This window comes from Lonchura striata, chromosome 1 (genome assembly GCF_046129695.1).
Source record: "Lonchura striata isolate bLonStr1 chromosome 1, bLonStr1.mat, whole genome shotgun sequence".
NCBI classification, from domain to species: domain Eukaryota; kingdom Metazoa; phylum Chordata; class Aves; order Passeriformes; family Estrildidae; genus Lonchura; species Lonchura striata.
Genome location: NC_134603.1, coordinates 136,917,615 through 136,943,134, shown reverse-complemented (window position 1 = coordinate 136,943,134; position 25,520 = coordinate 136,917,615). Strand labels below are relative to the sequence as shown.

At 35.6% G+C, this 25,520-nt stretch overlaps 1 protein-coding gene across 1 annotated transcript in view; it reads right to left on the bottom strand.

Annotated features, from left to right (window-relative positions):
* Positions 1-368: 368 nt before the first annotated feature.
* The window catches only part of LOC110476208 (macrophage mannose receptor 1-like), a 31,620-nt gene continuing 6,468 nt past the window's right edge, over positions 369-25,520 (bottom strand). The window contains exons 6-30 of the mRNA XM_077788339.1: positions 24,947-25,093; positions 23,830-24,003; positions 23,124-23,281; positions 22,635-22,745; positions 21,440-21,555; positions 20,875-21,023; positions 18,544-18,743; positions 18,129-18,256; positions 17,422-17,509; positions 16,708-16,843; positions 14,499-14,537; positions 14,229-14,392; positions 13,100-13,167; positions 12,589-12,689; positions 11,731-11,873; positions 10,533-10,638; positions 9,579-9,775; positions 7,925-8,027; positions 7,047-7,279; positions 5,731-5,896; positions 4,197-4,349; positions 2,598-2,714; positions 2,166-2,333; positions 1,056-1,091; positions 369-680 (exon numbers count right to left, since the gene is read on the bottom strand). Of these exons, the coding sequence (XP_077644465.1) occupies positions 460-680; positions 1,056-1,091; positions 2,166-2,333; positions 2,598-2,714; positions 4,197-4,349; positions 5,731-5,896; positions 7,047-7,279; positions 7,925-8,027; positions 9,579-9,775; positions 10,533-10,638; positions 11,731-11,873; positions 12,589-12,689; positions 13,100-13,167; positions 14,229-14,392; positions 14,499-14,537; positions 16,708-16,843; positions 17,422-17,509; positions 18,129-18,256; positions 18,544-18,743; positions 20,875-21,023; positions 21,440-21,555; positions 22,635-22,745; positions 23,124-23,281; positions 23,830-24,003; positions 24,947-25,093 (3,422 nt within the window). The 3' untranslated portion in view covers positions 369-459. The remainder of the gene's footprint in view (positions 681-1,055; positions 1,092-2,165; positions 2,334-2,597; positions 2,715-4,196; positions 4,350-5,730; positions 5,897-7,046; positions 7,280-7,924; positions 8,028-9,578; positions 9,776-10,532; positions 10,639-11,730; positions 11,874-12,588; positions 12,690-13,099; positions 13,168-14,228; positions 14,393-14,498; positions 14,538-16,707; positions 16,844-17,421; positions 17,510-18,128; positions 18,257-18,543; positions 18,744-20,874; positions 21,024-21,439; positions 21,556-22,634; positions 22,746-23,123; positions 23,282-23,829; positions 24,004-24,946; positions 25,094-25,520) is intronic.

Sequence of the window (25,520 nt, the reverse complement as noted above, 5' to 3'; positions counted from 1 at the left end):
ATGAAGCTGAAAACTTGAAATGAGCAGTGTTTCATAGGTTGGACTTGATGATCTCAAAGGGCTTTTCCAGCCTAGTTAATTCTGTGATTCTGTGATTCCCATCATAGTCTAGATACCACTGAAGTAACACACAAGGAAAAATTATTTAAAGTAATGAGTAGTAACTTCTCCTGTGTGTAAAAAGGGAGAATTTCTACATTAAGCTAAATAAAGTATTTTTTACATCATAAATATCTGTCAGACTTTCCCCATAACATCTCTGGAGCCATCTTTTCAGCCATGCCCATTTATATAAAAAACATATATACACTCCCCAGACTAAACAACTCTACAATACTTTGGAAGGAATTTCCAAAGATGTATGTGTATTTAAGAAGAAAGGAGACTATTGTCTGGGTAGGAAAACACAAAGCTGGGGTAAGATTTCACTAATTTATACCCTGGTTTTTGATAGTTGAATCACATGGGCATTTGGTCAGACTGCATGTCTGAATGTATGTCTTTTACTTGAATATCCACAGTTGCTTCTGATCCACTTATTCTGGTTGAAATATGTGGCAAGTTTTGTCTTTTCCTCCTCAAGCAGAAATAAATTATACTTCCAGCTCCAACTATAGAAAGGGCTAGAAGAACAAACAGCCAAATGATGCCAGCAGAAAGTACTTTTTCCATTTTCTTATCTGTAAGGATATACAATGGAATAACCTCTGAGGTTAAAAGATTCCAGAATCTAGTAATAAATGTAAATAACAAGAAAGCAAAAAAATTCAATGTGCATGTTTTTCAGTTTTTCAGTTCAGCATGTGCTTTGTTTTTTTTTTTTTCTTTACTAATAACAAACAAAATATAACTAAATATGATCAAAAGCCAGTATTAAAAATATAAACATAAATCAATACTTACTTCAGGATAACCTCTATATACTATATTGAGATACAGAGTAAAACTTTATGGACTTTTTATTTTTAAACTCTCTCAAAACAAATACTCTGAAATTATGTAATTATATTCCTGTTTTATTTTAGCATGCTCTGCTTAAAAGGAAGTATGCTTACCTGTATTTTCTGCTGACATTTCTTTGTTTTCAGGAGCTTTTGAAAGGGAAAAAAAATGTTTATTCTGAATGCTTAAAAAAAAGGTATTTCAAAGCTCCTAAGTACCAGTGTTGCTGACAATTTCCCCTGAATTCACGTGTTGGTGGCAATCACTCTTGCAGATCGATGGAACTAAGCATGTGTAAAACTCTAGCAGGATGATTGGGTCTTTCATCCTAAGAGCATCTGACTTCCTCAGTCATGATACCCCAAATAACATGTAGAGACAGATTTCTGTTATTTCAAAAAGTGTTTTCAAATATGTTTATTTTTGAGAATCTCCCCACAGTACCCTTAGTCATTTTAAGGTGTTTTCTGAAACGAGGTCTTGAGTGTTAGCAGTGCATCATGAGCATTTTACTTGAGCTGAAAATACTTTTCTATTGTTGTAGCCCTTTCTGTGAGAGACAATCGTTACATGTGGATGTGGTTCCTATGGTAATTGCTCTTCCTGAACTTAGCATATAATAAAAAGGTGAGTAGAAATATGAAGTTTAACCAAACAAAATGTCTGTGTTCTGCAGTACTTTAATCTCAGTTGGTAATCTAATTTATGCATTTTCTTACAGATGATAATTTTTCTATCAGGATATTACCAGTATTTTATTAAACATGATTCTATCATACTGTAGATAAAGAGTGCCACAAGAATGTTTGCCATGGTATTCCTGTAATCCATCAGATCAGTGGTCAGTGAGGAAAGGAGTCACCAATTCCAGCATTTCTACAAGGCAGATTGCATTGCACTCATCAGACCAAGATTTTTTTTGAGTTTACATTCAGCTATAATTAGACAAAATGCTGCTTTTGAGCGTAGCTTTAACCTATACTCAGGGGCCTGAAGTATTTATGATGGCTGCACAGGGCTGCACCAGGCTGATGGTAGTTCTAGAGGATGTATGGGATATTCAGCCTCTGAGAAGACAGTTGGAAGCCATGTGGAGCTTGTCAGAATTTAGGCAGCCATTAGAGTCAATTGGTTTTGCACACAGAGTATTTTACATTTGTGTTATACACTGAAAATGTATTATTAGATGTTATTAACCTTATCATATTAGAAACACTACTTACTTTTAATTTTTTTACAGATATATCCTTTTTTGAAAGAACAGATGTTGGCATTCCAGGAGCCGGACAATGCACATAGTTCTCCACAGTCTTTAAGCCTTCGGTTTGATGGTTCTCCCAATTGCCAGTTGACAAAATCCATTGCAGATTTATCTGTCCATACCCACTGTCCTAATATGAAAAATTAACATGTTTGTATAAAGTACATGGGTCTAGAAAAATAGAACGAGTTGTAATGGAGAAAACAAAAATATATAATATGAATAGCTAGTTAAATGTTTCAAATATAATTTTAAACACATTTAGGCATATTTTGAAATAAACTTTATGTAATTTTTATATATATACAAATGTACTTTCAAGTGTAGAAAGTTGATTTCTTTTTAACATAACATGTAATTTTGTTTGATAGAGTAACGTGATAAAAGATATTACCTCTGTCACTTTTCTTTAGCCCTACCCAAAAGTTCAGTGATTTTCCATGGAGTATCTTAATGGTTTCTGTCAGAAACTTTGTTTCACTATAGTCTCCTACCGATACCAAATCAGCACCTGAAAAAATATTAAGGAGCACATCACAGTGGGTCATTTTCTTAGAGCTCAAGTTAATAAACACATAAAAGATATTCAAAAGTATCTAAAATGCACTAACTCTTCTATATTGTTCACTAGTCTTATTGTGGGAATTATATCACTGTATGGTATTTTATTTTTTGAACATGACTGTGTGTTGTATGGATTCAAATCTGCACAAAGATATGGATTTTCTGAAATTTTCTGATTTTTTTTTTTTTAATCTGCTATTTTAGAGAAGAACAATTGCTCTCCTGCAATACCTTTTGGACAGGCCCAACCACATCCCAGATTGTGATGTTAGTAAGCTAAAACAGTTACATGTGATGTAGTCACCACCATGCTTCTTGCCACTACAGCTCTGTCCCTCATCGGTGGCTGGGCAGCAGTTTTGGCAGTGTCTGATGATAACAGGTTAGGTAGGATGTGTCAGCAGATGGAGGTTGCAGTCCAGAAGATGTCCAGAAGCTGATTTATAGTTGTCATATGCCTTGGCATTGCAAATACACAAAGCTGTGCTGGGAACACAAGGAAATGACCACTTTCCTGGTCTGGCCAGTGGGAAACAGGCAGGCAAAAGTGTAGGGATTTAGAACACAGAGCAGTGTCCAATTGTAACCTCTCATCCTGGTTATTAGTGTAATGTTTACGTTTTGTAGTAGTTATGTGATTTATCTTTCTACAAAATCACTCCAGGAATTGTCATACAGCTGTTGTCACACAGCTGTAGAGCAAAATGACTTTACGAAGCTTTTTTTCTGTTTACTCAGTTACAGGTCAATGTTTTCAGATATATGAGGAAGTGCCTTTAGAAATGCATAGGATGACTCTAATCATTACTCACACTGAAATATATGTTGCATTGCACCAATTCTCAGAAATTTGGAGCAAAGTGTCTTTTCCCTTCCCTGATGAAGGCACTGCTCTTCTTTCCATGGGGACAGCATGAGTCTGTTCCAGAGCAGGTGAGCACACCCAGCTGGTGTGTTTTACTGATTCATGAAATAGAAACAGGTCCTCCATCTCATTTGTTGTCCAGCCACTGAGATCTACTTAATGAACTGCGCCCTGAACTCACAAACTATCCTATGACTTTGTGTCTCCCAGATTGCACTGCATGTGGACTCCCTTTTGCTTGGGGAAGAGAAAGCCAATCCTGCAGCTTGTGCCTTCATGGGTCTGTAAAAGTGTATATTTCCCTACCTAATTATTTTTTTTTGCAATAAAACTAGTAGAAATTTAAAGTTTTTGAGGTACTCATATTTCACCTGATATTTGAGATATGAGAAGCTGCTGTCTCTGACAAAGGTTATGTTTATTGTGTAAAAGCATGCTCAGAAAATCCACCAAAAAAAGTATTAAATGTGAAGTTTTAAAGCAATTAGAAATTTACTTAGCAATATTATCCATTATTTTATGTGTTTAATTACATCATCAATCTTTCTAAGACTAAACACTCACCTAGTCGGGCACATTCCTCGTGAGCTTGAGCCCAACTTCTTTTCTTGGAGGCCTCAAAGTAATAGCAGTGACCAGAGAAAGGTATCCAGGATTTGTGTCCTCTTGATTCAGGGCATTTTCCAGGAAGTTGTGGGGGTTCAGTAGGGGCCATTACTGATAAGAGATCAGGTAGATGGAGTCCAGCTATTTTATATAACTTGTTTTTCCCATTATACTAGTATGACAAAACTAAATTGCTATGCTAGGTTTGTAATCTTAGAGGAAATTAAGCCTTTTCTAAGAAGAGCTTCAATATGGTTCTGACTTTCTGTTTGAGACAACATTTTCCTTCATATTTATCTCTATCAATGTGACTTGACCGTATCAAAACCTTATAAAACCTTAGAGTAGAAACTGTGATTGTGAATGAAAGTGTTGGTATAATTGAGCATAGCTTACAAGACTTTTTATTAAACTACATCCTGAATACATTCCATAGTGGCTGATATAATAGGAAGATTTTGGATGGGTAGATAAATGCAGATGGTATGTAAATTATATATTCTGCCAAATTACCTCTTTTTCTTGTAAGCCTTCTACAGTCTGTTGCTTTCCCCTAAGGAATACTTAGCTCTCAAATGATATTTCCAGCATCATAAAGTGAGAAAAAGACATTATATATGAATTTTGAGGTTTTTTTGTCATATTAAAACATCTTAGAACATAATTTGCTGTGTGATTTAAATTTGGTAATGATTCAAGGTCTTCCATAAAGTTGAAAAATTCAAGGATATAGCTAAATTTTGAAATAATATTTATACTTATTTCCATATAAATTATACAAGATTGTTCTTGGAAGACTTTCCAAGGGGTTATTTACTTGATCTTTGTGCTCACAAGTGACGTGAAACTGATATATTTCTTTTGACAGATATTAATCCTGTCTGTTCTTAGCAAGCTGTAGTGATGGTGATTTGCTGATCTCTCTAGAGTATTTATTAAAGACTTTTGTACTGATAAAATTAGAAGGCTTTCCTTGCTGTATTTAAATCTGTTACCCTGTTCCAATTCATATCAGACACATATAAAAATTAAATTCCATCCCATAAGACTTATTTTTTAATATTTAGTATTGATAGTATGATTTCTCATAGTCTTTTGGTTTCTCAGTCTTTAGTCCAACTCCAATCTTTTCTTTAAATTATTATTACCCAGTGATCTGAAAACCTAAGTTGATGGAGAAGCTTTTCAAACTTTGGTACCCCAAACTGGATACAGAATTTCCTATAATGCCTAATAAAACCAGAATTTATAGCAAGTGAAATACTTTTCCTAATAGGATGAATAGTTAAAAAAGTGATTATTCAATTCTTTGGTTGTTAGGCTTTTGGTAGTTACTATAAATCAATTAACTTTTGGAAATAATTCATGTCAATATTTAGAACTAATTAGGTAATCCTGTCTTCCTGTATACTGGTGTATTAACAGAGTATTTTTCCAGTGGCTTATTGCATTATACAGCCTCTAGTCAATTTTCATGCATGGAATTACTCACCATCTGATTTTTTACAGACAGAAAAGAATTTTTCCTCACAAGAAGCTGTCTTCCAGGTGCCATCAGTGTCTAGGCAGACACATGCTAACATCTGCTTTGGTTCTCCACTGGCCCACTTGCTGTAAACTAAACTCCACCTGTCAATCCATTGATACTTGCCATTGGTCTGGAAGTAAAATCTATATGGTAATTTCACATTTGCTTAGTGACACAGCTACTATAGAAGATCCTCAAGAGGACTCTCACATACCCTCTGTAGAATCATCTGCTTACTAGTGCTGCCTCTTAGCATGTAAATGCTAACTGACTAAAATGTACAGCATCTGTCATCCACAAATGTGAACGCCCCAAAAAAATATCTAACATTAATTCAGAGCATTTTTTCAAGCATTAGGAAATGGAAGTGGGGAAAAAGGGCATGAGAAAAGACATAAAACTAGGAGTCAGATAAGATACCAGGTTGGTATGACCACCCAAACATCTGCATGGAGAATGGGAGTGTATGTGGGAGTGCTGTTAAGCAGCTCTGATCATCAATGCTTTTGTTGTAGTTGTCGTGACTGTGATTCATTATGGAGAGTGTAGAATGTCAAAACACACCTACCATCCAAATGTTCACCCTCTCCTGTAATACAACTGATGTAGACATCTCACAAACAGAAAGGATTATTTTTCCATAATATTCTAACTTCTAATGGGAGCAGTTATGTCAATTGCATTTTCAAATGAAAAAAAATACAGCCATGGTTAATATGTACCATATGATATAGCCTCAATATTCCCTTTACTAGTATTTACCCCTGTTTCTGTTCACAGCTCTAGTTTGCTATTGCTACTATAAATAAGACCACTCTAGTAAAATCTGTGATCATAAACACACATATAAAATTGTTCCACCTCAGGCTGACGCCTGACGATGTGTGACCTCCAATACCTTGTCACTGATCACTGAAGTACGTAAACACATGGCATGAGGGCAGGATGTACATTGTGCCTGGAATCACTTTTAGATTAAAATCAACTCAAAATGTAGGAATTTTTTTAAATTTATATCTGAGATACTTTAAACTACTCCAAAGAACTCACTACGCTATTGTATACTGGTTTTACAGGAACATTTCCTTGTGCTTAAAGGAAATCTCTACTGTATGAGTCTTATTTGAATATTTCCAGTGCAAATGGCTGTTACATTGATGTAACATGCTGTTTTCAGCACTACACTGGCAGAAATCCCAATGGGCAACAAGAGGAGAGCATAGAGTAAAATCAGGTTGTGTGTCAGCCTGACTGTGTGTATGCAATGCCTTTGTTCTTACCATGTTGCTGTTAAGACCAATCCACAGAGGCTCTCCATATTCCTCTGCAAGTAGGAACAACAGTGCCTGGCTATATGGGTCTAAAACACTGGCAAGTTCTGAGGCATTGTTATTGCAGTTTTGGTGTGCTTCCTCCCAGTTCATTTTCGAATGGGTAACAGAATAGCTAATCCCATTAGAAGGGTAAAAAGCAAAGTCCAGCACTGTTGCTGTTGATTTAAAAAGTTCAGGATCTGTAGGAAAAAAGGCAAAAAAATAGTCCCATGAGCAGTTAAATCTGGAGTCACATATTTGCCTGAGCAATTTAGTAACATCATTATTTACAAACCTAATATAAAATTACTAATGGAATGACCCTTCTTAGCTGCTTATAATTAAATATAACATCAAAACAACAGTTCTGATAAATGTATTTTCAACCTCTGACAATTTTGCATCTGTAAATGCACAGTATTTTACATTGCAGAGGTGAATTTACCCCATCATTCAAAAATAACACACCTGTCCTGCCTGCTTTTAATACTCTTTGCAACTTAATGACTATCAGGTTTATATGGATAAGTGTTAAGTTTACTAGTTTTGGTACCCTACAGATCATTATGAACATATGTAATTAAAATGTTTTTGGGCTTCATCTATTAAATTACACTTTAAAAAAAAAATAATTTTCTTTTCCTATATTCTGCTATGTTTTCTCAAAAACATTGCTAAGTAACACTGGGAAGCAGGATGGGCCCTTCAATTTTACTCGTCCTTTACCTAAAAACCAAAACAAAATGAAACAAAACCAAAACTAAACTGAAATAAAATATGTTAAACAAGAAAATTTGTTTTAATCTTTATGTTATAATTTTCAAGATTAACAATACAGAGCTCACCACTATCCTTCTGGCATATATACCCTCTCTGCTTATAACACTCCTCATTATTCCATTTTCCTGTGTCATCAGCAGGACCTCTCTTCAGAGAAACACAGTCAAACTGTTGGAAATAAGGAAAAGAATATACATGTATATTAGAAGTTATAAACAGAGTACTATAACTTAAAAGCTTCAGGTTTTTGTTTTGTTTTTGTTTTTGTTTTTTTTTTAGTTCTGATGATGTAGGGTGTGTTACAACTCTAGAAATACCTTTCATTCCTACTTCTCTGTCCTTTCTGACCTCCCTTGTGGTGGCCAGTTCCCCTGTTGTACACTCTTCAGCTCAGCCTGCTTGTTAATTTAGTTATTTTACTGGAGAAATACTGGAAAGACATTATTTTTTCAAGAAATTTTTTCCACATTATCTATCCCGACTAAAAAGTGACTATCAGTAAGGTTTCGAATAAGAATGAAATGGAAGTAGTGCTTTGTATTTCACTTGCAAAGACAGCTATGAATAGTGCTGATTCTTGACAAAATCACCTAGATTGCAGTCCTTGGCAGAGCTCTCATCAGCTCCAGTTATTAGAATTTCTCCTTCAGCTACACAAGATCAGCTTAAGAAGCTGAATGTCAAGTTTATTACAAGCTGCAATCTCCTCTGCTAAGCTGCCATGGAGTAATTGTTGGGCTTTAAAAAAGGATCCTCTGAAGGACAGAGCTGTTAGTGTCTTGAAGGTGAAGGAGAAAAGTAGGATATACCTTTGCACATTTTTTTTTCCTGCTATTAGTGCTATTAAAATTGCAGTGGACCTATGGTTTGTGCAGTGTCATTTATGTCTTCCTGCATGCCTTGACCAATGTCTGCATGGGCAAGAGCAACCTGAATTGGCTCAGGTGTAGATTAAGCTGGTTGTCCAGATCCCTGACTTCTCTAAAGGTATGCATACAAAAATGATGGGAGAATGGACAATTAGTGGAATGACATATTGTGAAGGGTAAGTTTGGAAAGCAAGATATAGAAATAAATAGAAGATGGGGAATGTGGGTGTGTGAATCAGCCTATATTGGTATGGTTATGTAAAATGCTATTTATTTACAGAATTATGAGGTTTAATTTAAGTGCTAGTAGTGAGAGGGCTTGATGGGCTTAGAAAGTAGTTAACATCTACTGGCCCTTAGAAACTCAATTACAATTTTTAAAAGGGAAAAAGTTAAAATGCTGAACTCTTTCCTCTTGCATCCTCTCCTTCCTTCATAGATATGAACGTAATTTTGTGTTGACTTATAAAATTCTAATGTTGCATTTATATTCTCTGAAAAATTAACCATTTACTATTACAAAGATTAATAATATTTATTCAATATATCCAATTATTAATAATTGGATATATTGAATAATCTTTATTCAATATATCCAATCTTTTATTCAATCTGTCCATTGCTGCAATTTTGCCAAATACTTAGACAAAACTACAATAATGCCATTTTATGCTCTGAAATAGCTAGAATACTCAAACATTGAAAGGTTTTATGTCTAGTCCCAGTGCAAAGATAGATGACCAACAAATGAAGAAGGCTGGGGCAAGGTCTATAGTGAAGTGAGATGCTTACTGGGAGTGGCATTGCTCCTCAGATTTAAACTTGATGGTAAACACTAATGAATATTTACCTGTTGCCGATTTTGGCCATCTTCTGGATGCAGACTGTCATACAAAACAGGTTCTACAAGTTTTGGGGAACCTTTAGCCCAGTTTGTATATGAGACAGCACTTCCATCAGACCAAACAAAGTTGAGTTCACTGAGCATATCATTCAAGCCAATCCAAAGATCATTTGAAACATCCTTCAAATGGTAAGTGAGAAAAGCTAGAATAAAAAGCCAATAGAGGAGAAAATTAATGTGTCATATGATCAGTCAAAACATCATCTCATAAACAAATACTTAACTGTTTTTTCTCATTAAAGTCTTATAAAAACATTTTAATTCTATTTTATCAGAAATATACCTGAGTTAATTATTTCAAGGTTATTCCAAGCCTTTGCCCATGAAAAATCTCAGTTAAAGTATTTGGGAACAATGACGCAAGATTGGAAAGAGGAAAAGAAATAAAGCCTGTCTGACTACCATGATATCAAAAGAGTTTACTTACTTCAGCAGTCAGGATGGAAATACATACAGCTGGAAATGGAAGCCAGGGAGTGCAGGCAAGGTGAAAATATGCCTTTCTCTGACATTCTACTAAATTAAGTTACAGAATTTAGGCAGAGGTATAGAAGCATATCCCATTCTATTTCTGGCAAAAACAGATGGTGCATTCTGGTTTTTTTCTCTCTGCCTAAAGCTATAAATGCCAGATTAAGATTTTTCATTTTATCCTAATTCATGCCTATAAATAATGTAAGACACTTTGTATGTAACATGAGGAAGCAATCTTAGCATCACTGGCATGCCCCTAATAGATTGTTCAGTTATAAAAACATTTCATGCCATGGCCATATAACCATAATTTGAATATATAAATTATAAAAAGCATATATCTACATACTGACACTTCTTTGCAGGAAATGTGCACTGTATACAAAGTAAAGGCTCTCTATTACCTAAGGGGCTGTTGCACTTTACCTTGAACTTGTTCATTAGGTATGCTTGCCAAGTTTCCTCCAAGGCTCATGCAAACTCTTCTTCCAGTACTCCAGTAATCATAGCCAGAGCCAAAAAATTTGTAGCACTAGGGAAAGTATAGACTGTTAGAGTGACAAGACAAAGAATTTAGGTATGAATTACACTAGTTTAAGTAAAAATCAGCCTCATTCAGACCCCTAAAATATTTTTTCAGTTAATTTGGATCTAGAGCCAAGTCAAAACCATTTACAAGTTTTAAATTTGCTCTCTGTCTTTCTGCAAGGTATTGAGCAAGTTACAACAAAACTCAAATAGCTACAAACCACGGTAGGAGTCTGATGAGAATCTAATGTTTTAAATAACTCCGAGATTTTGAGAAGCCATACACTACCACAAGTAAAAGACAAAGTGCTAACCCTGTAAGTAAAACCCAGCCTAGGTGTGGAATTGCTGGAACTTCCTGAAAACCATTTTTGACCTGTTGTCTGTGATCAAAGTACTCTTGTGTCTCTTCAGCATTCTTCATTATACAGCTCTCTTATTAATAGTAGAATATGACTAATTTCTTAAAAATTGTATAGCTATCACATTACCAATACATATTCAGCCTCAAAGGTTCTGATAATTACCAGTGTGCCTCATGTGCCCTCTCCATGTTTGCAGCTCACCATCTGCTCTGTGTCATGCCAGTAACACAGTTGGAGAATTATCTTGCAAGGTTTGTGGAAAATTATTACTGTAACCTGACATCAACTCACCTGGTGTGATATCTGTCGGTGCCTTCATAACAATGTTGTATATATTAGAAAAGAGAATCCTTGTTTATTAAGCACATCAAGTTTGTCCCTTTTGGGAAGAGGCAAGCATTGCATTGAAGCCTGTTTGGGAAAACTTTGCCTTATTTTTGATTTGTTCCTTCTAAATGACTGATTTTGTATTACGCCCGGTGTTTTCAGATTAATTAAGTTCTTCAGTTTTTTGAAACATATATACAATGTAACAGTTTTCCCAGTGTGCCTCAGGTGATTGCTTCTCAATAAAACAAACATATGTAAAACCACCATTTTGCAGTAATTAGCCAATGGGTAATTTTCTAATGCAACTGACAAAACATGTCTGAGACACAAATGGCCTCTGTTATATCTTTAAGTACCTGCCCAAGCAGTAATATCATTGTGCTTAGATGAAAGTATCATACCTGATTTTTAAATAAAATCCAATCTGCAGGACATCCTCCCGGAGAGGAAGGTACTACTGAAGGAAAGGTTGCATTTATAAAACTTCTGTGCCTCTCACAGATATAGCCATTGGAAAAACCACAGTTGACATCATTCCACAAGCCTGAAATAAATTAAATTTTAGGCACTGAGACACTGAATAAGATTGAAATTTGTGAGAAAGTGAACTGGTTTCTGAAGTTCAGAAGCAATCTGCCTGGGAATGTGGGATAACCTGCATTAGCTCAACTCTACCTCGCATAGTCCCTGTATGCAGGATCACTTTGGTCCTGCTGTGACTGGGGGAGAAGTGGCTAGATGAGATGGCCTCTTAGTGAAACCTTCCCAAACAGCTTTGTTGCACTGAAAGATGCAAGTGTCAAGTAATTCTTAATTAGTGAAAGCACTATGGAATGTGAAAATCTGTGTATGTTCTATTCTTTTGCTAACTATTCTCTTATTACTAAAAAAATTATCTCATTATTAAAAAATAAATCATAAAACTATTATTATAAGTTCAAAAACTTTATATTACTAGGAAATATTTTCAATTCAATATTATCTAATTATAATGATTTGAATTGAACATTTTCTTTGTGCAGCTGAAACATCAGTGATGAAATTGACATTGCATTTCCCATTAAAATTAATTTCTTCCACTCTAATTTTATGGATAATATTGCCCCCGAAGAAACCTCAGACATATAACAATTCTTTATAATGCATATTTCTCAAGATTTCTGGTAAAGAATGAGTGAAAATTGACAAGAGATTTTAAACAAACATTGGAAGAGCAGAAGCCATAAAATTACTTTAAAAGCCATAGTTGTGTAACTCACCATCTTTTTTATTTAAAACCACACAATTTTCTTGAGCTAGTGCGAAGTTGGGCTCACCCTGTGCCCAGGCTGCATAGTGCACTGGGCTTCCACTCATCCAGCTGAAAAACAGTAGTGGTTGCTGAGACAATATCCATGAAACTGTTGAGAAAAATCTTCCTTAACATACTAAAAATATTTTTGAAAAATTACAGCTGAGTATCTCTTTAAATTGAGTTTCAATTAGGATTAAAAGACCTTATATAATAAAATCCCTGCATATCAAGTCAAAGACAAAAATACCTTTATTTTTAACAGATATTATCGACATATTCATAGCATACTAAAATTCCATTTAGAACTGTGTTTGTACAGTGTAGTTTAACCAAGGGAGAGCACACATTTCAACAAGCATTATCACTCTCTGAATCTGCATTTAACTCCTTTGCAGTGGTTCCTCCAGAAGGAACTCCTGCAGTACAATACTCCTACAACTGCTCTTTATGGATCTTGATGTAGCTTGTTTACCTACCTGAACTGTTGATCAGCATTCTGGATTAATCCTATGAGATATGAGTTCAGTTTGCCATTTTTTAAGATCTAAACATAAAAATATATTTAAATGAGTGTTTTATAATATTTATTAGTAATCTAATTTTAAAAGGTGCAAATATTGTGCTATGGAAGCAAAGAAATGAATACATATTCTTTAAATGATTGTGCACAGTCACCTGAGCTACCATACAACCTATAGTTCTACTTTATTATTATTTTTGTTGATACATTCCCATTTTTGGCTGAATTACTGGTATGATCAAAGCTTTTAAAGTTCTGTTCTCAATTTAAGAAGAAAAAGGCATAGAAGACTTGAGAAAAACATTGTGTAATTTTTTTTATACTTTCCTGGTTATAAGCAGCTATGGAATTCTTGTGTCTCAAGCTGTCTGAGCTCTCCTGCAGTTTTATCCTTTCCCACACAACAAAACAAACACCTAATAGTGTGGCTCAGAAAGGTGATTGTGTGGCTATGTTGGTATTAGCAGGCAAACCAAGCAGGATTATGGCCGAGGTTTGATGTACCATCCATGCTATTGAGTTGTCAGCATTCCCCTCCTGTGCTTTGGCCATGGTACAGGAAAACTAATCCATGAAGGATTGCTGGAATGATCAGTCTAACCTGACCAGTCTAAGCCTTTCTTTGAAAAGCTGTTTTGGAGAGCAACATGAGCATCAGGTAGGACCATCAAAGCTACACTGGCAGTTACCTCACACCTCTGTGCAACACTGCCTTGTAGTATATGAAATTCAGAGCAGAGGCAGCCACCCTGTCAGACAGCTCTGAGAATACACCTACTCTGCCTGCTCATTGCTCCTTATGTATTTCCTCAGAACTCCATTCAGACTAGAATAGACAAGAGTACACCCATCCTAGTAAACAGCAAATTCTTTGACATGTTTTTTTCCTAAAGTGAAGATTCATTTAGTAGTATTTTTTCATAGAATAATTAAACCTAATCCTAATAAAATTTTAGTAGTAGTAATATTTGGTAAAAGTTGTAATATTATGCAACAAGCGCATTCTTCTGTGCTTCACAAGCAGAGGATATGTACAAAGGGTATATGAGCCATGTAGTGTATAACATAACAAAATCTCCCCTTACATATTTCCACAGAAATTTTCTTTCACTATTATTTCCAATAGTAGCAAGATTTCCATGATTATTTTTGCAGAATATTCTGGCTTTCTCCATAGAGGCCTTTTCTGGGCTGAAAAAATATTGTTTGTCTCCTTTTACAATCCAGCCATCTTCTGTGACTTCATATGCTGCAACACAGAGGAGAAATCTCTACATTCATCTCAGTTCTTACACAAAGCTGGTGGTGTTACATCGCACCACCCTTTAGGTAAGTGAAAATAAACAGAAGCTTACTGGTAGAAGGGCCCAGAGGTTCTGGTTTCAAGGGTGTCCCTGTAAAGAAATGGGATAAAAAAAGATGATGTAAAATATTTCCAAACATTCAGACAGTATAAGTGTTCAATTAATGGAAATTGTTTCAATGTCTATTAACTTTTCACATTTTACATATTCAGTGCAGAATATATTTATATAGTCTCTTTGGGGCAAAGCTAAAAATGGATGCTCGGGGAATAAAAGATGCATTACAGACCTACATCTCTGTCCTGGTAGGTTCTTGATAAGTGCATCTTGAACATCTCGAATATTACCTAAATTGGATGACTGAAGTTAGTCTGAAGGAATATGTGTTTCTGAAAGAACACTAAATAGAGAAAATACCCCAACGTTGGTAGACTTTGAACAATCTTTATGGACATTGTGTTGTATTTGAGCAAGAAATTCAAATAGTAAACAAAGTTTTCCTTTTTTACATATATTTAAATTTATAATTTATATTTATGATTTTTATTTAACATTTTATTAGCATTTATTTGTTAGTTAAACCTTTTCTGTGTAGCTGCTTTGACAAGAATTATATTATCACTTTTTGAAAAATAATTTAAACAAAACATTTCCACATCACATGGAGTGTGATATTGGAGAAATGTTTTTCTAAACTTGTAAGGCCAAGAGCTATAAAAATGTAAAACAAATGTAACCTTTATAATCTCCAGGCCATCTGAATGGGGCTCTGAGCAATGTAGTCAAAGGTTGGGGGTTGGAACTAGATGACCTTTAAGGTCCTTTCCAACTCAAGCCATTCTGCAATTCTATGGTTTTTTCCCACAGGAATTTATTGCAACATTTGTGTTGCTGTATGTATAATTACATTTTATTAAGTGTGTGAACATATGCTTGGGTTAAAAAAGAATGTCAGCTTTTAAAAATAAATAATCTACTGTATGGTTGGTTATGAGCTAAACAAGAAAATGGCTACAAGATTTAAAATAAAAAAAAAACCCTAATATATCAGCTCTGGAAGTATGAAGTACTCTGTCTATTTCAGCATGCATTATGCACTGACTAATGATGGCAATTTCTTCAGGCTGTAATTTCTGCCATTCATATGCTACTACTCATTAACAGTAAACAGCTACTATTGACACGTTGCTGATGATTTTTAGCTGTGGTGATTACACAGGTGAGAACTCACAAAGGAGCTTAACAGGAAAATATCTTCACAACATCTCTCTGAGATAGAGGTCTATGATTATTACTTTATGAGAAGCTGAGACTATGTGCCTTGGTTAGAATTTTTTTTTTAATAATTCAGCAGCACAGAAATTATATTTTTTAGAAAAGTAGTAATTGAAGCTAGGGTGAAGAAGCCCAGGGAGACACAAAAGGAACATTGCTGTTACTGTGGGAAGTAAAATATGTAGCCCAACACATAGTTATTCCTCTCAAATTCCACTGAATATTTTTCCCAATGGTAGCTGAGAAAAAAGAGAAGTAGAGATTTTTCTACTAGTATGTGATGAAGATGGGAAACTGTATTTAAGTATTTTGAAGCTTTCATTACCATCTTTTTGTTACAGCAGGCCTGTTGTTACAGGCTTGTCTTTATATGTCATCTTATAAGACTGATTCTATGATGCTGGTAGTGTTTAATTTAGAGTAGGTGACTACTGTGCTGTTGTGTACCAACATCTGAGCAGGGGAATGAAGATTAACTTCACAAAGGATATGGAAATTCAAAATAATAATTTTCTTTTTATCTCTTTTTTCCTTTGAATTGTAGTCTTCTCTTCCTTCCTCAGTCAGAATTTCTGTTTTGGCAAAAATCTGCATTTGTTCAGAACAGTGAATATTGCAAGACAAGCTCTTAAGATTGCTTTAATAATATTTTCTTTTTTTTTAAATAATAAATATATATACATTATATTTTCTTTCATAATTTTTCCTTTCATCATATTATTACACAATTACATAAAAAGTGTAATTTTAGTAAAGCTTATCATGGAATGTACTTTTTATTATGAAACAAAAACTTTTATTGTTAACAGCTTAAATCTTGTATTCCAATGATATTTATGTCTTGGCCTACTTTTCTGTGTGCAAAATTCCTGTGAAATCAACAAAACTTTCTACCAGTATGTAACTTGTAGAACTTCCTGTTATCATAGAATGGATTCAGCTCAAATTTCTTCCTAAGGTAAGTTTAGAGTAAAGAGTAACCTACCTTTCTTTATTTCACAAATCCAGTTATGACTGTATTCACAGTGCTCCTTAACCCATGACAAGGAAGGGCTTTCACTGATTGCTCCACAATCTTGAAATGCAGTATCATAAAAATAATCTCTTGCTTTATAATTCACCTACAGAGAAAACACACCTGTGCTTTTTATTTTAATCTACAGGGGAAATAAACTGTACTCTGTAAGGAATGAGAAGTAGAGCAAAAGTTTCCAACCACTCCTTTTCCTCCTCCTCTGGCTGTGAAGCCAGTGTGAGCTACTAAAGTAATTACAAACACTCTGCAAGAGGAAAGAAAGGCTTTGAGTTTATGCAGACTCTAACAGACTGTAGAAGTCCCACAAAAACTGGAATAAAATTACATTATAAATAAAAAACAGGAAAAAGGAACATGGCAATTTATCACCAGAAACTAACAAAAATCAGGAAAGACCTTTCTCATATATGTGTGACTTGGATAATAATATCTGCAGATGAAAGTAGTCCTTTGAGTTATCACTTTTGTGATGGTATAACCTCAGGTTTTAATGGCCTCTTGTTTTTATCCAATCCAGTGTGAAGAGTAATGATTCAGAGTTACCCGTTTGCAAAATAGACATTTTTGGAAATTCTTATACACCTTTTATACACACCAGTCATGGAAATTTCTCCAACAGAAAAATGTCAGAACAGAAGGAAACTGGGATGTTTAAATACTCACTGGGGAACCATCACTCCAGGAAAGTCCACCGTCAGGATCCAAACACTGCAAACCTATCCAGAAAGGCTGAAATGGTGGGGATTTCTTTCTAGAGTGTGAAAAAAAAAATGTACAGTGGAAGAGGATATATGTGATTAGCCCTGCTCAATTTTAAAAATTATGTGGGACAATAATTCTGACACTTACTGAAAACTTCAATGCAGAAACTTAAAAAATAAAAAGTATTGTTGGTCAGCAAACTCCCATTGGCAAGTACATGAAGTTCACACCTTAAAACTTCCTGCTTTGCAAATGGTTGTATTGAAAACACAGCATGTTGGTTTTCTACATTGATATTGTGATTATAGTGTTTTTTTCTCAGAAATAAAATGTTCAGGCTATTGGAAGACAAAATTTGGTTTCAAAATGTTTCACTAAGCAAACTTAGAATAGGGTGTGTGGAGAAATGTTCAACAAATTCTGTTGTTGGGTTTTTTATCTGAATTGAAAATGTTTGCAGGTTATGACACATTTTAGGAGCTCCAAAAATTATTTGGAAACATTGCTTATATGAGACATTTTCTCAGTTATTTTTCTTATTGTTATGGTGAAAAACAGATAGATTTTAAAATAATTATCTCAGGAGCAAAACAACAGTACCATTATTTAATACTGTATTATGTGTTGTTACATCAAAATATCAATTATTAGACAGTTTGCTTGCTTACTTGATTGAGTTCTCTATCACTGTTTGTTCTTCTTCATTTCTAATGGCAGCCAGGTCTCCTCCTATTTCTCTGCAGAAATCTCGTGCTTCAAACCATGTTTTCTTTTGGTCTTCTTCTCTCACAAAACCCTATAGATGCAGGTAGAACACTTTGTTTTCAGTATGCTAAACATGAATCTGCTGGCCACCTTGCATAAGAAAAATAAGTGAACCTTGCATAACAATTATCCATTATAATATGGATTCAAAAGTAATTGGATAACTTTACTTATCACTGATAGGGTGAAAACTGCAGTGATATTTGAACAGTTGTGTAACAGCCTGCTACAGTGTGCCATTCTGTGATGTTTTGATTGCTTATCTGTTTGGTGCTCTCCTGTTTCCCAGGTAGGATTATGGCAAGAAACAATACTTACTCTGAAGCATGAATTAGTGCTATTGCTTGTATCCCAACCCAAGGGACATTTGGAATCAGAAACTGTTTCAGAAGCAGCAGGAACAGTGACTTTCTCAGCTAATTTTTTGCAGAGAAATTTTGCCTTTACTTCACAGTTCTGAACATCCCATAGTCCAGCTGCATTTCCAGTCCGAAGGGCAACACAACCAGCTTCCTTCCCTTTATGAGATAAAAAAGAAACTTGAAATGTTTTTTAAAGTGGCTCTTTCAACATTTTATGGCTCATGTAATTAATATACAAAAGACTATTTGAAATATTAAGTATAGTGTCCACTCAGAGGAGGAGCTTTGTGAAAAGAGGAAACCAGCAAGTCCTTCATCATCAAATGTCCCTTCCCTCTGAGTGCATGAACAACTCCTTGCCTGCCTCCTTCCTCTGCCACTCGTGGCAAGGCTTTAGCAGCTCATTGCTGAGGCTGGAAGGGATTTTATCCTTTCTGCTCAGTTTGATTTTGCTCTTGGAAAAAATAAGGAGTCAGAAAATAAATATTTTCATGGCATCATAGAAAATCATAGCATAATTTAGGTTGGAAAATATCTGTAAGGTTGTAGAGTGCAACCATTACACAGCACTGCCAGGCCTACCACTAAACCATCAATGTTGCATCTACACATCTTCACATCTTGGAAATACCTCTAGGGAAGGTGACTCAACCACTTCCCTGGGCAGTCCATTTCAAGGCCTGAGCATTCCTTCTGTGAAGAAACATCTCCTGGCATCCAGTCTAAAGCTCTCCTGACGCATCTTGAGGCCATTTCTTCTTCCCCTATTACTTGTTACTTGGGAGAAGAGCCTGATCACCACATTACAACATCCTTTCAGGCAGTTGTAGAAAGTGATAAAGCTTCCACTGACTCTCTTTTCCTTCAGGCTAAGAAACCCCAGCTCCCTCAGCCACTCCTCATTAGACTCATGTTCCAGACCCTTCACCAGCTTTGTTGACCTTCTCTGAACACACTGAAGTTTCTCCATATTTTTCTTGTAGTGAGGGACCCAAAACTGAACCCAGGATTTGATTTACAGGCTCATTTGTGCCAAGTACAGACATTCAAAGACAGAAAGTTCATATGTGTCATCATGGATTTATCAATGTTAGAAAACAGTTTAGAATTAGGGAACACAGAGAGTTCCATAGTAATAGATTTAGTCCTGTGGTAGTGATGCTTTAAAGAACCTAGAAATGAAACAACATACTTTTGAGATAATATTAGTATAGGAGGTAATATAAAGGTTGGTCTTTATTGGAGGTCTCAGGGGCAGATGTGAAAAATGCCCACAAAATTCCTACCCTACCACAGGGTGAATACAATTTTACAAGTTTAGCAAATTAGCATAATTGACAATAATCACCAATATGAGACATAAGAGGTGAGGTAATTTCCCTCAGTTCAACCCTCTCTAAATCACAGAATCACAGAATCAATAGGTTGGAAGAGACCTTTAATATCATTGAGTCCAACCCGTGCCCTAACACCTGAACTAAACCATGCCTCTGAGTGCCACATCCAATCTTTTTTTAAACACATCCAGGGATGATGACTCCACCACCTCCCTGGGCAGATCATTCCAGTACTTTATGACTCTTTCTGTGAAAAACTTCTTCCTAATATCCAACCTATATTTCCCTTGGCACAGCTTAAGCCTGTGTCCTCTGCTTCTGTCAGTTGCTGGAGAAAGAGCCTGGAGAAAGAGACCAACCCCCACCTGACTACAACCACCTTTCAGGAAGTTGTAGAGAGTGGTAAGGTCACCTCTGAGTCTCCTTTTCTCCAGGTTAAACACCCCCAGCTCCCTCAGTCATTCCTCACAGGGTTTGTGTTCAAGCCCCTCCCCAGCCTCGTTGCCTCCTCTGGATGTGCTCAAGCATCTCAACGTCCTTCCCAAACTGAGGGGCCAGAACTGGACACAGCACTCAGGGTGTGGCATCACCAGTGCCGAGCACAGGGGGAGAATGACCTCCCTGCTCCTGCTGGTCACACAATTCCTAACGCAGGCCAGGATGCCCTTGGCCTTCTTGACCACCAGGGCACACTGCTGTTTATGAAAATACATCTTGAAGAGCTATTTTTTGGCCTTGGTTCCCAGAAAAAAAGCAAGATAGGAGAGGGACCTTGTATCCCCTGGGGTTTGGAGCTCTGGAATATGTTTTTTTCTTCTGGTTAAGGAAAAGACAAGGAAAAGCACTGGAACTAGCTTTTAATACCATAATAAGCTACCAAATATATATGTAAAGAATACAGAGAATATATAAAAAGAAAAAGGTAAAATCATTTGGCATCAGTAGAGTACCAGGCATTGCTGCATTCCAGTTTGTGTACAGAACACCTTCACCAGTCACCCACTTGAAAATTCCTTGCTCTTCCATGTCTGAGAGACCAATCCAAAAATACTTCTCAGAGCTCAGACCAATGAGGCTGGTCAGGTAGGCTTGCTCATATCTGAAATGACAGGAGTCAGATGGGATTAAGGCTAGCTTTCCTTCCATCTTCCACTCCTCAGCATCCAAACTTCACACAGCTAGAATGAATAGATTTTCCATTAAATTTCCTCTTATGAGGAATATATTGTTTAACTGGGTCCTAGCTGCAATAGGGGGTGATATTGCGCTATACTGAAAAACTATTCCTTACATAGCCAAAATAGCTGTTGTCTGTTCTTTCAAAGTAAAGTACTAGAAAACATTAATGTGTAAATTATTTTTAGTAAGAAAAGCCATACTATGTTTATTTTTTTTTAATTTAGAAAAAGGATATTCTGAGGGGTTTTTTTTGTTTGTTTGTTTTTAATTCTCAACTATTTTTTCAAATTCTAGTATTATTGCATCAGATATACAAGTTTTAAACTCCTTTCATACCTGTCTCCTATACTTGTTAGATAACCATTGCTCCTTTCACAGGTTTTCTTTGCTTCTGAAAATGTTACAGAGGTATGTCCAATCAGGTAGCAGTATAAACCATGCCTTTCCCAACCCTGCCAAGAACACATGAAATAAACTTCCAGTTAAAAACAACATATGTTCTAGTACTTGAATTTCAATGAATACGCATTGCCAACATATTCTTAATATAACTTATCATAATTATGTATAAATTTGAAATCCAGTGTACCAATGGAAATTCAGCATGGAAAATATTCAGGGCAGGAAGAAGAGATTTAATGCCCATGAGTCTCACCCTTTTGAAAATAATAGATAAGTTTTTACTGGTAAAAATGTCAGAGGGACACAGAAATTAATAAAATAATACTTTGCTCGGAACAAAAAAAGAGTAATCTATTATAATAGAAATGCTGACTCAAGTTTCTTATGTTTTCGAGGCTAAAGGAACAGTAAATAAACTAATTGTTTTAATATATCAGGTCACCTAAAAAGTCTGTCTGAAGAGGTAACATAGAAACCACTGAAGAGCAAAATCCTCAAAATTACAGCTGAATTCCAAGTCACTTTTCCATTTTATGCCATCTCAAGATTTGCTTGGTGCACTCAAGAAAGGTAAATAAACTCTGTGTTCAGTGTTTGGCTGCTGTTTAACTCCATTGAGCACGATGAGTTTCAGCTCTGTTCCCCATATGGGTTTGTGGGAAAGATTACTAAATAGAGAATAGGAGTAAACAGGCAAGTATAAAGAGGGAAAAGAAGGGGGAAAGTGGTAGGATACAATAACTTGCTCAGAACAAATTCACTTATAAAAGGGATTTATTGTTTTGATTTGGCTTCAGTAGTGAGATTTGTCATCATCTTGTATCATGCTGCATAATCCAGAATTGTTATCAGTCCCTATTACATGTTCAATAACCACAGATGGTTGCAGAACAACATAAAAAATATGCAGACAACTACAGAATTGGCTTTAGCCCCCTTCACAGAAAGTTCTGAAAGGTAATAGGTCTGACTTATTATTATTCCTTATATGGGAATGTAGTGAAAATTATCACCCTGAATTTGTTCTGGAATAACACTTGTTAGGGAAGAAGTAAAAAAGATCATTTCAATGTCAACAGGAGCTTGTGAAATTTTGCTCACCAGATTCTTGGTTATGCTTTCTTCTTACCTTCAGGCAGGCAGGATCAGTCTTTGCTGTTCCAGAAACTCCTTCTAGTGGGTCGCTTCTGCAGATGTAGCCTAACTTCCTGTCACAGTCACTGTCTGCCCAGTATCCATCCTACTTGCAGTTTGGGAAGAGGTGAAAAACAGTGAGGCAGAAGCTTTATACATTAGAAACATTATCATTATTTTCAAAGTACAATTTCAATGTGAATATCTGTACTTTTTAATGGATTCCAGGTATCTGAGCTTGGAGGTGAGGTTATGTTAAGCTAAGTGGCACTGCCAGACTGTTAAGGTTTACTTGGCATATTTATATGGAATTTCATTTAAATTTAATTTAGAACAACCATATGTCTGAGTGAATAAAGATAACATTCCTTGATTCTATGCAACTTAGGAACTATGCTAAGTTGCATTACAAATCTCCTTAGAAATATAACCTAAAGTCAAATAGTGCAGTGCTGTACTGTATAATTCATGTGGAATGATTTACCTTTCCTGCCATAATGACACAGTCTTCTTGGCCAGTGATTTCATGGGTTGGTTCTCCAGGTAACCACTTGGTATATGTCACAGGAGTCCCATCACTCCACTCAAAGTACATTTGAATTTTGAGGTCGTTCAAGCCAATCCACAGCTCATCCACAGCTCCTAAGGACAGGAATTCATTTGCATTATTACCCGAGTTGAAACAGTCCATAGGAGCAAGATTTTATGGAGATGAGCTGAAATTACAATGTTGCAGTGCAAATTCATCTGTATTAAAAGACAGAGGAGTTTATTTTAGAATGTAATTCTCATTCTTCTTTCAAGTTAAAAATGAGACACTAGGAGGAAATTAGATTTGTCAGTTTTATCAGTAAAGTACATTACTGTATCTTCAGCTACAAGGTGTCTGATGCAGATAATCCACTCAAATGCTGCAGTGACTAGAGCTGTTATTTCCTTCAAGTGATTTCATGCAGTGAAAAAAAAATTAAAATTAAAATCAAAATGAAAATAATTAAAATGAAAATGAAAATACCATAATGACTCCTCTTGTGGGTTTTTGGCTTTCAAGTTTTTCTAACCTATGGATCTGTGACCTTCCCTATAAATATTCATGAAAAGTAAGAAAAAATCATTTTATTTAAATCCTGTAAGATTTCTAGTGGTGCAGTTCTCTATTGTACCAAACACTGCCCTGTAGAAATACTCACTGTAGCCAAGCTGAGACAATATGAAGCCATGCTCCTCAGGGTTGTGGATACTGGCCAGGTCAGCATTGCTCTCATTGCAGGAAATTAGGGCTTCTCTCCATTCTTTGGGGTCTCTATGAACCATGAAACAGTGACCTCCATAGGGCAGCCATCCTTCTGGGCATTTAACAGACTCTACATCCCCTCAAAATCAATAGATATTGATTTTAAATGGTGCAAAATGAAGTCTAGAATAACTGCAATTACATTTAATATTTAGCTAATTAACCAATTAAAATGAAAAGGAGGTAGTAACAAATAAGCAGTACCTCATTCCTCACACATATATTTTAGTCTGTATGTTGTTGCTCATGGTACATTTGCAGAAAGCAAACTGCATTTAAACAAAAGAGGAAAAGACTGGAGCCAGTTGTTAATGGGTTTCACTAATGTGAAGTATTCACTGGCCAGAGGAATACTTGGAATTACATGTGCAGCATTTCCACACAATATACCCCACCCAAATATGGGTTTTTTTATATTTCATAAAGGAAAAGCATTATTACTGCAGCACAAATAATTCTCTGCACACATGGCTTTCCATGCCAACTCTCACTAAAGAAACCCAAGAGAAGTATAGTAGAAAAGTGGTCCAAAGGAAGCTCTTTTCTGCCATCTTTTTAGATCAAAATTTTAACAATATTTATAGAAATCTAAAAAGATTGACATCTTTTGCCATCAAGAATTTGCTCTGAACCTACTGATGCCATTTTCCCAAGCCTTCTGTGACAAACCTCAATGTTTTCATTAGAATGCACTGCAGCATCTCTTAGTTTATTTTCATGTCCATGCAGACCATGATACTTTCATGAAACTCTATGGCTTAACCCAATGCCTCTGGAATTGTGAATAATAACATAAAGTGAAAAATGCTTGTGTGGTTAGTGGGCTCCAGGAAAATTTTCAGTATTTAAATATATTTTGCTAAAGAAATAACAATATGCTTTGTTCTGTACCTGTCATTATAGCAGAAAAAACTAATTTCAATGCTATCTTTTTATTTTAAATAGCCATTAAATTTTAGTTTAGTGACACAAATTATGCCTTTATTAAAAGGTTTTTCGTTTGCTTGACATACCTGATGGAAGAATTAAAGGATCCTTTGTAGGTTTTTCCTTTTTACAGATATATCCAAGTTTCAGCTCACATGGCTGGTTTTCCCATTTAGCATCTCTTCTGGGGTTTAGTACTGCACAGAGTTTTTCAGACTCAGCTTCAGGGCTTCCTTCATGGGATAAAAACCAAAATTATTTTTATGTAGCACAGGATTAATATCAGCAGCTAAAGGTAACTGATAACCTTTTCATGTGTCAGTTATGGGCTCATGATTTCACTCCTGCAATTATTTTTCTACCAGAGATAAGGAAATGTAATTTAGGAGTACACATCAAAATATTTATTTTGATGCTTATTGCATAATTCACACATTTGATGACAGAGTAGTGGTCCTTTCTGCATGTCCCTTCGGAATTTGAATGCAGATTTGCTCCTTACTGCAAGCAGAACCTCCTGACATTCCCTCACAATTGCTGTCTCTCCTCTGCCTGCCTCTTTCTCCAACATCCCCAGAGTTTTTCCAGAGGACCACCATCCCTGGGGAATAGTCAGTGTTTTCTTTTCAGAGAGGCCCACAGTATGATAAATTACTTTTT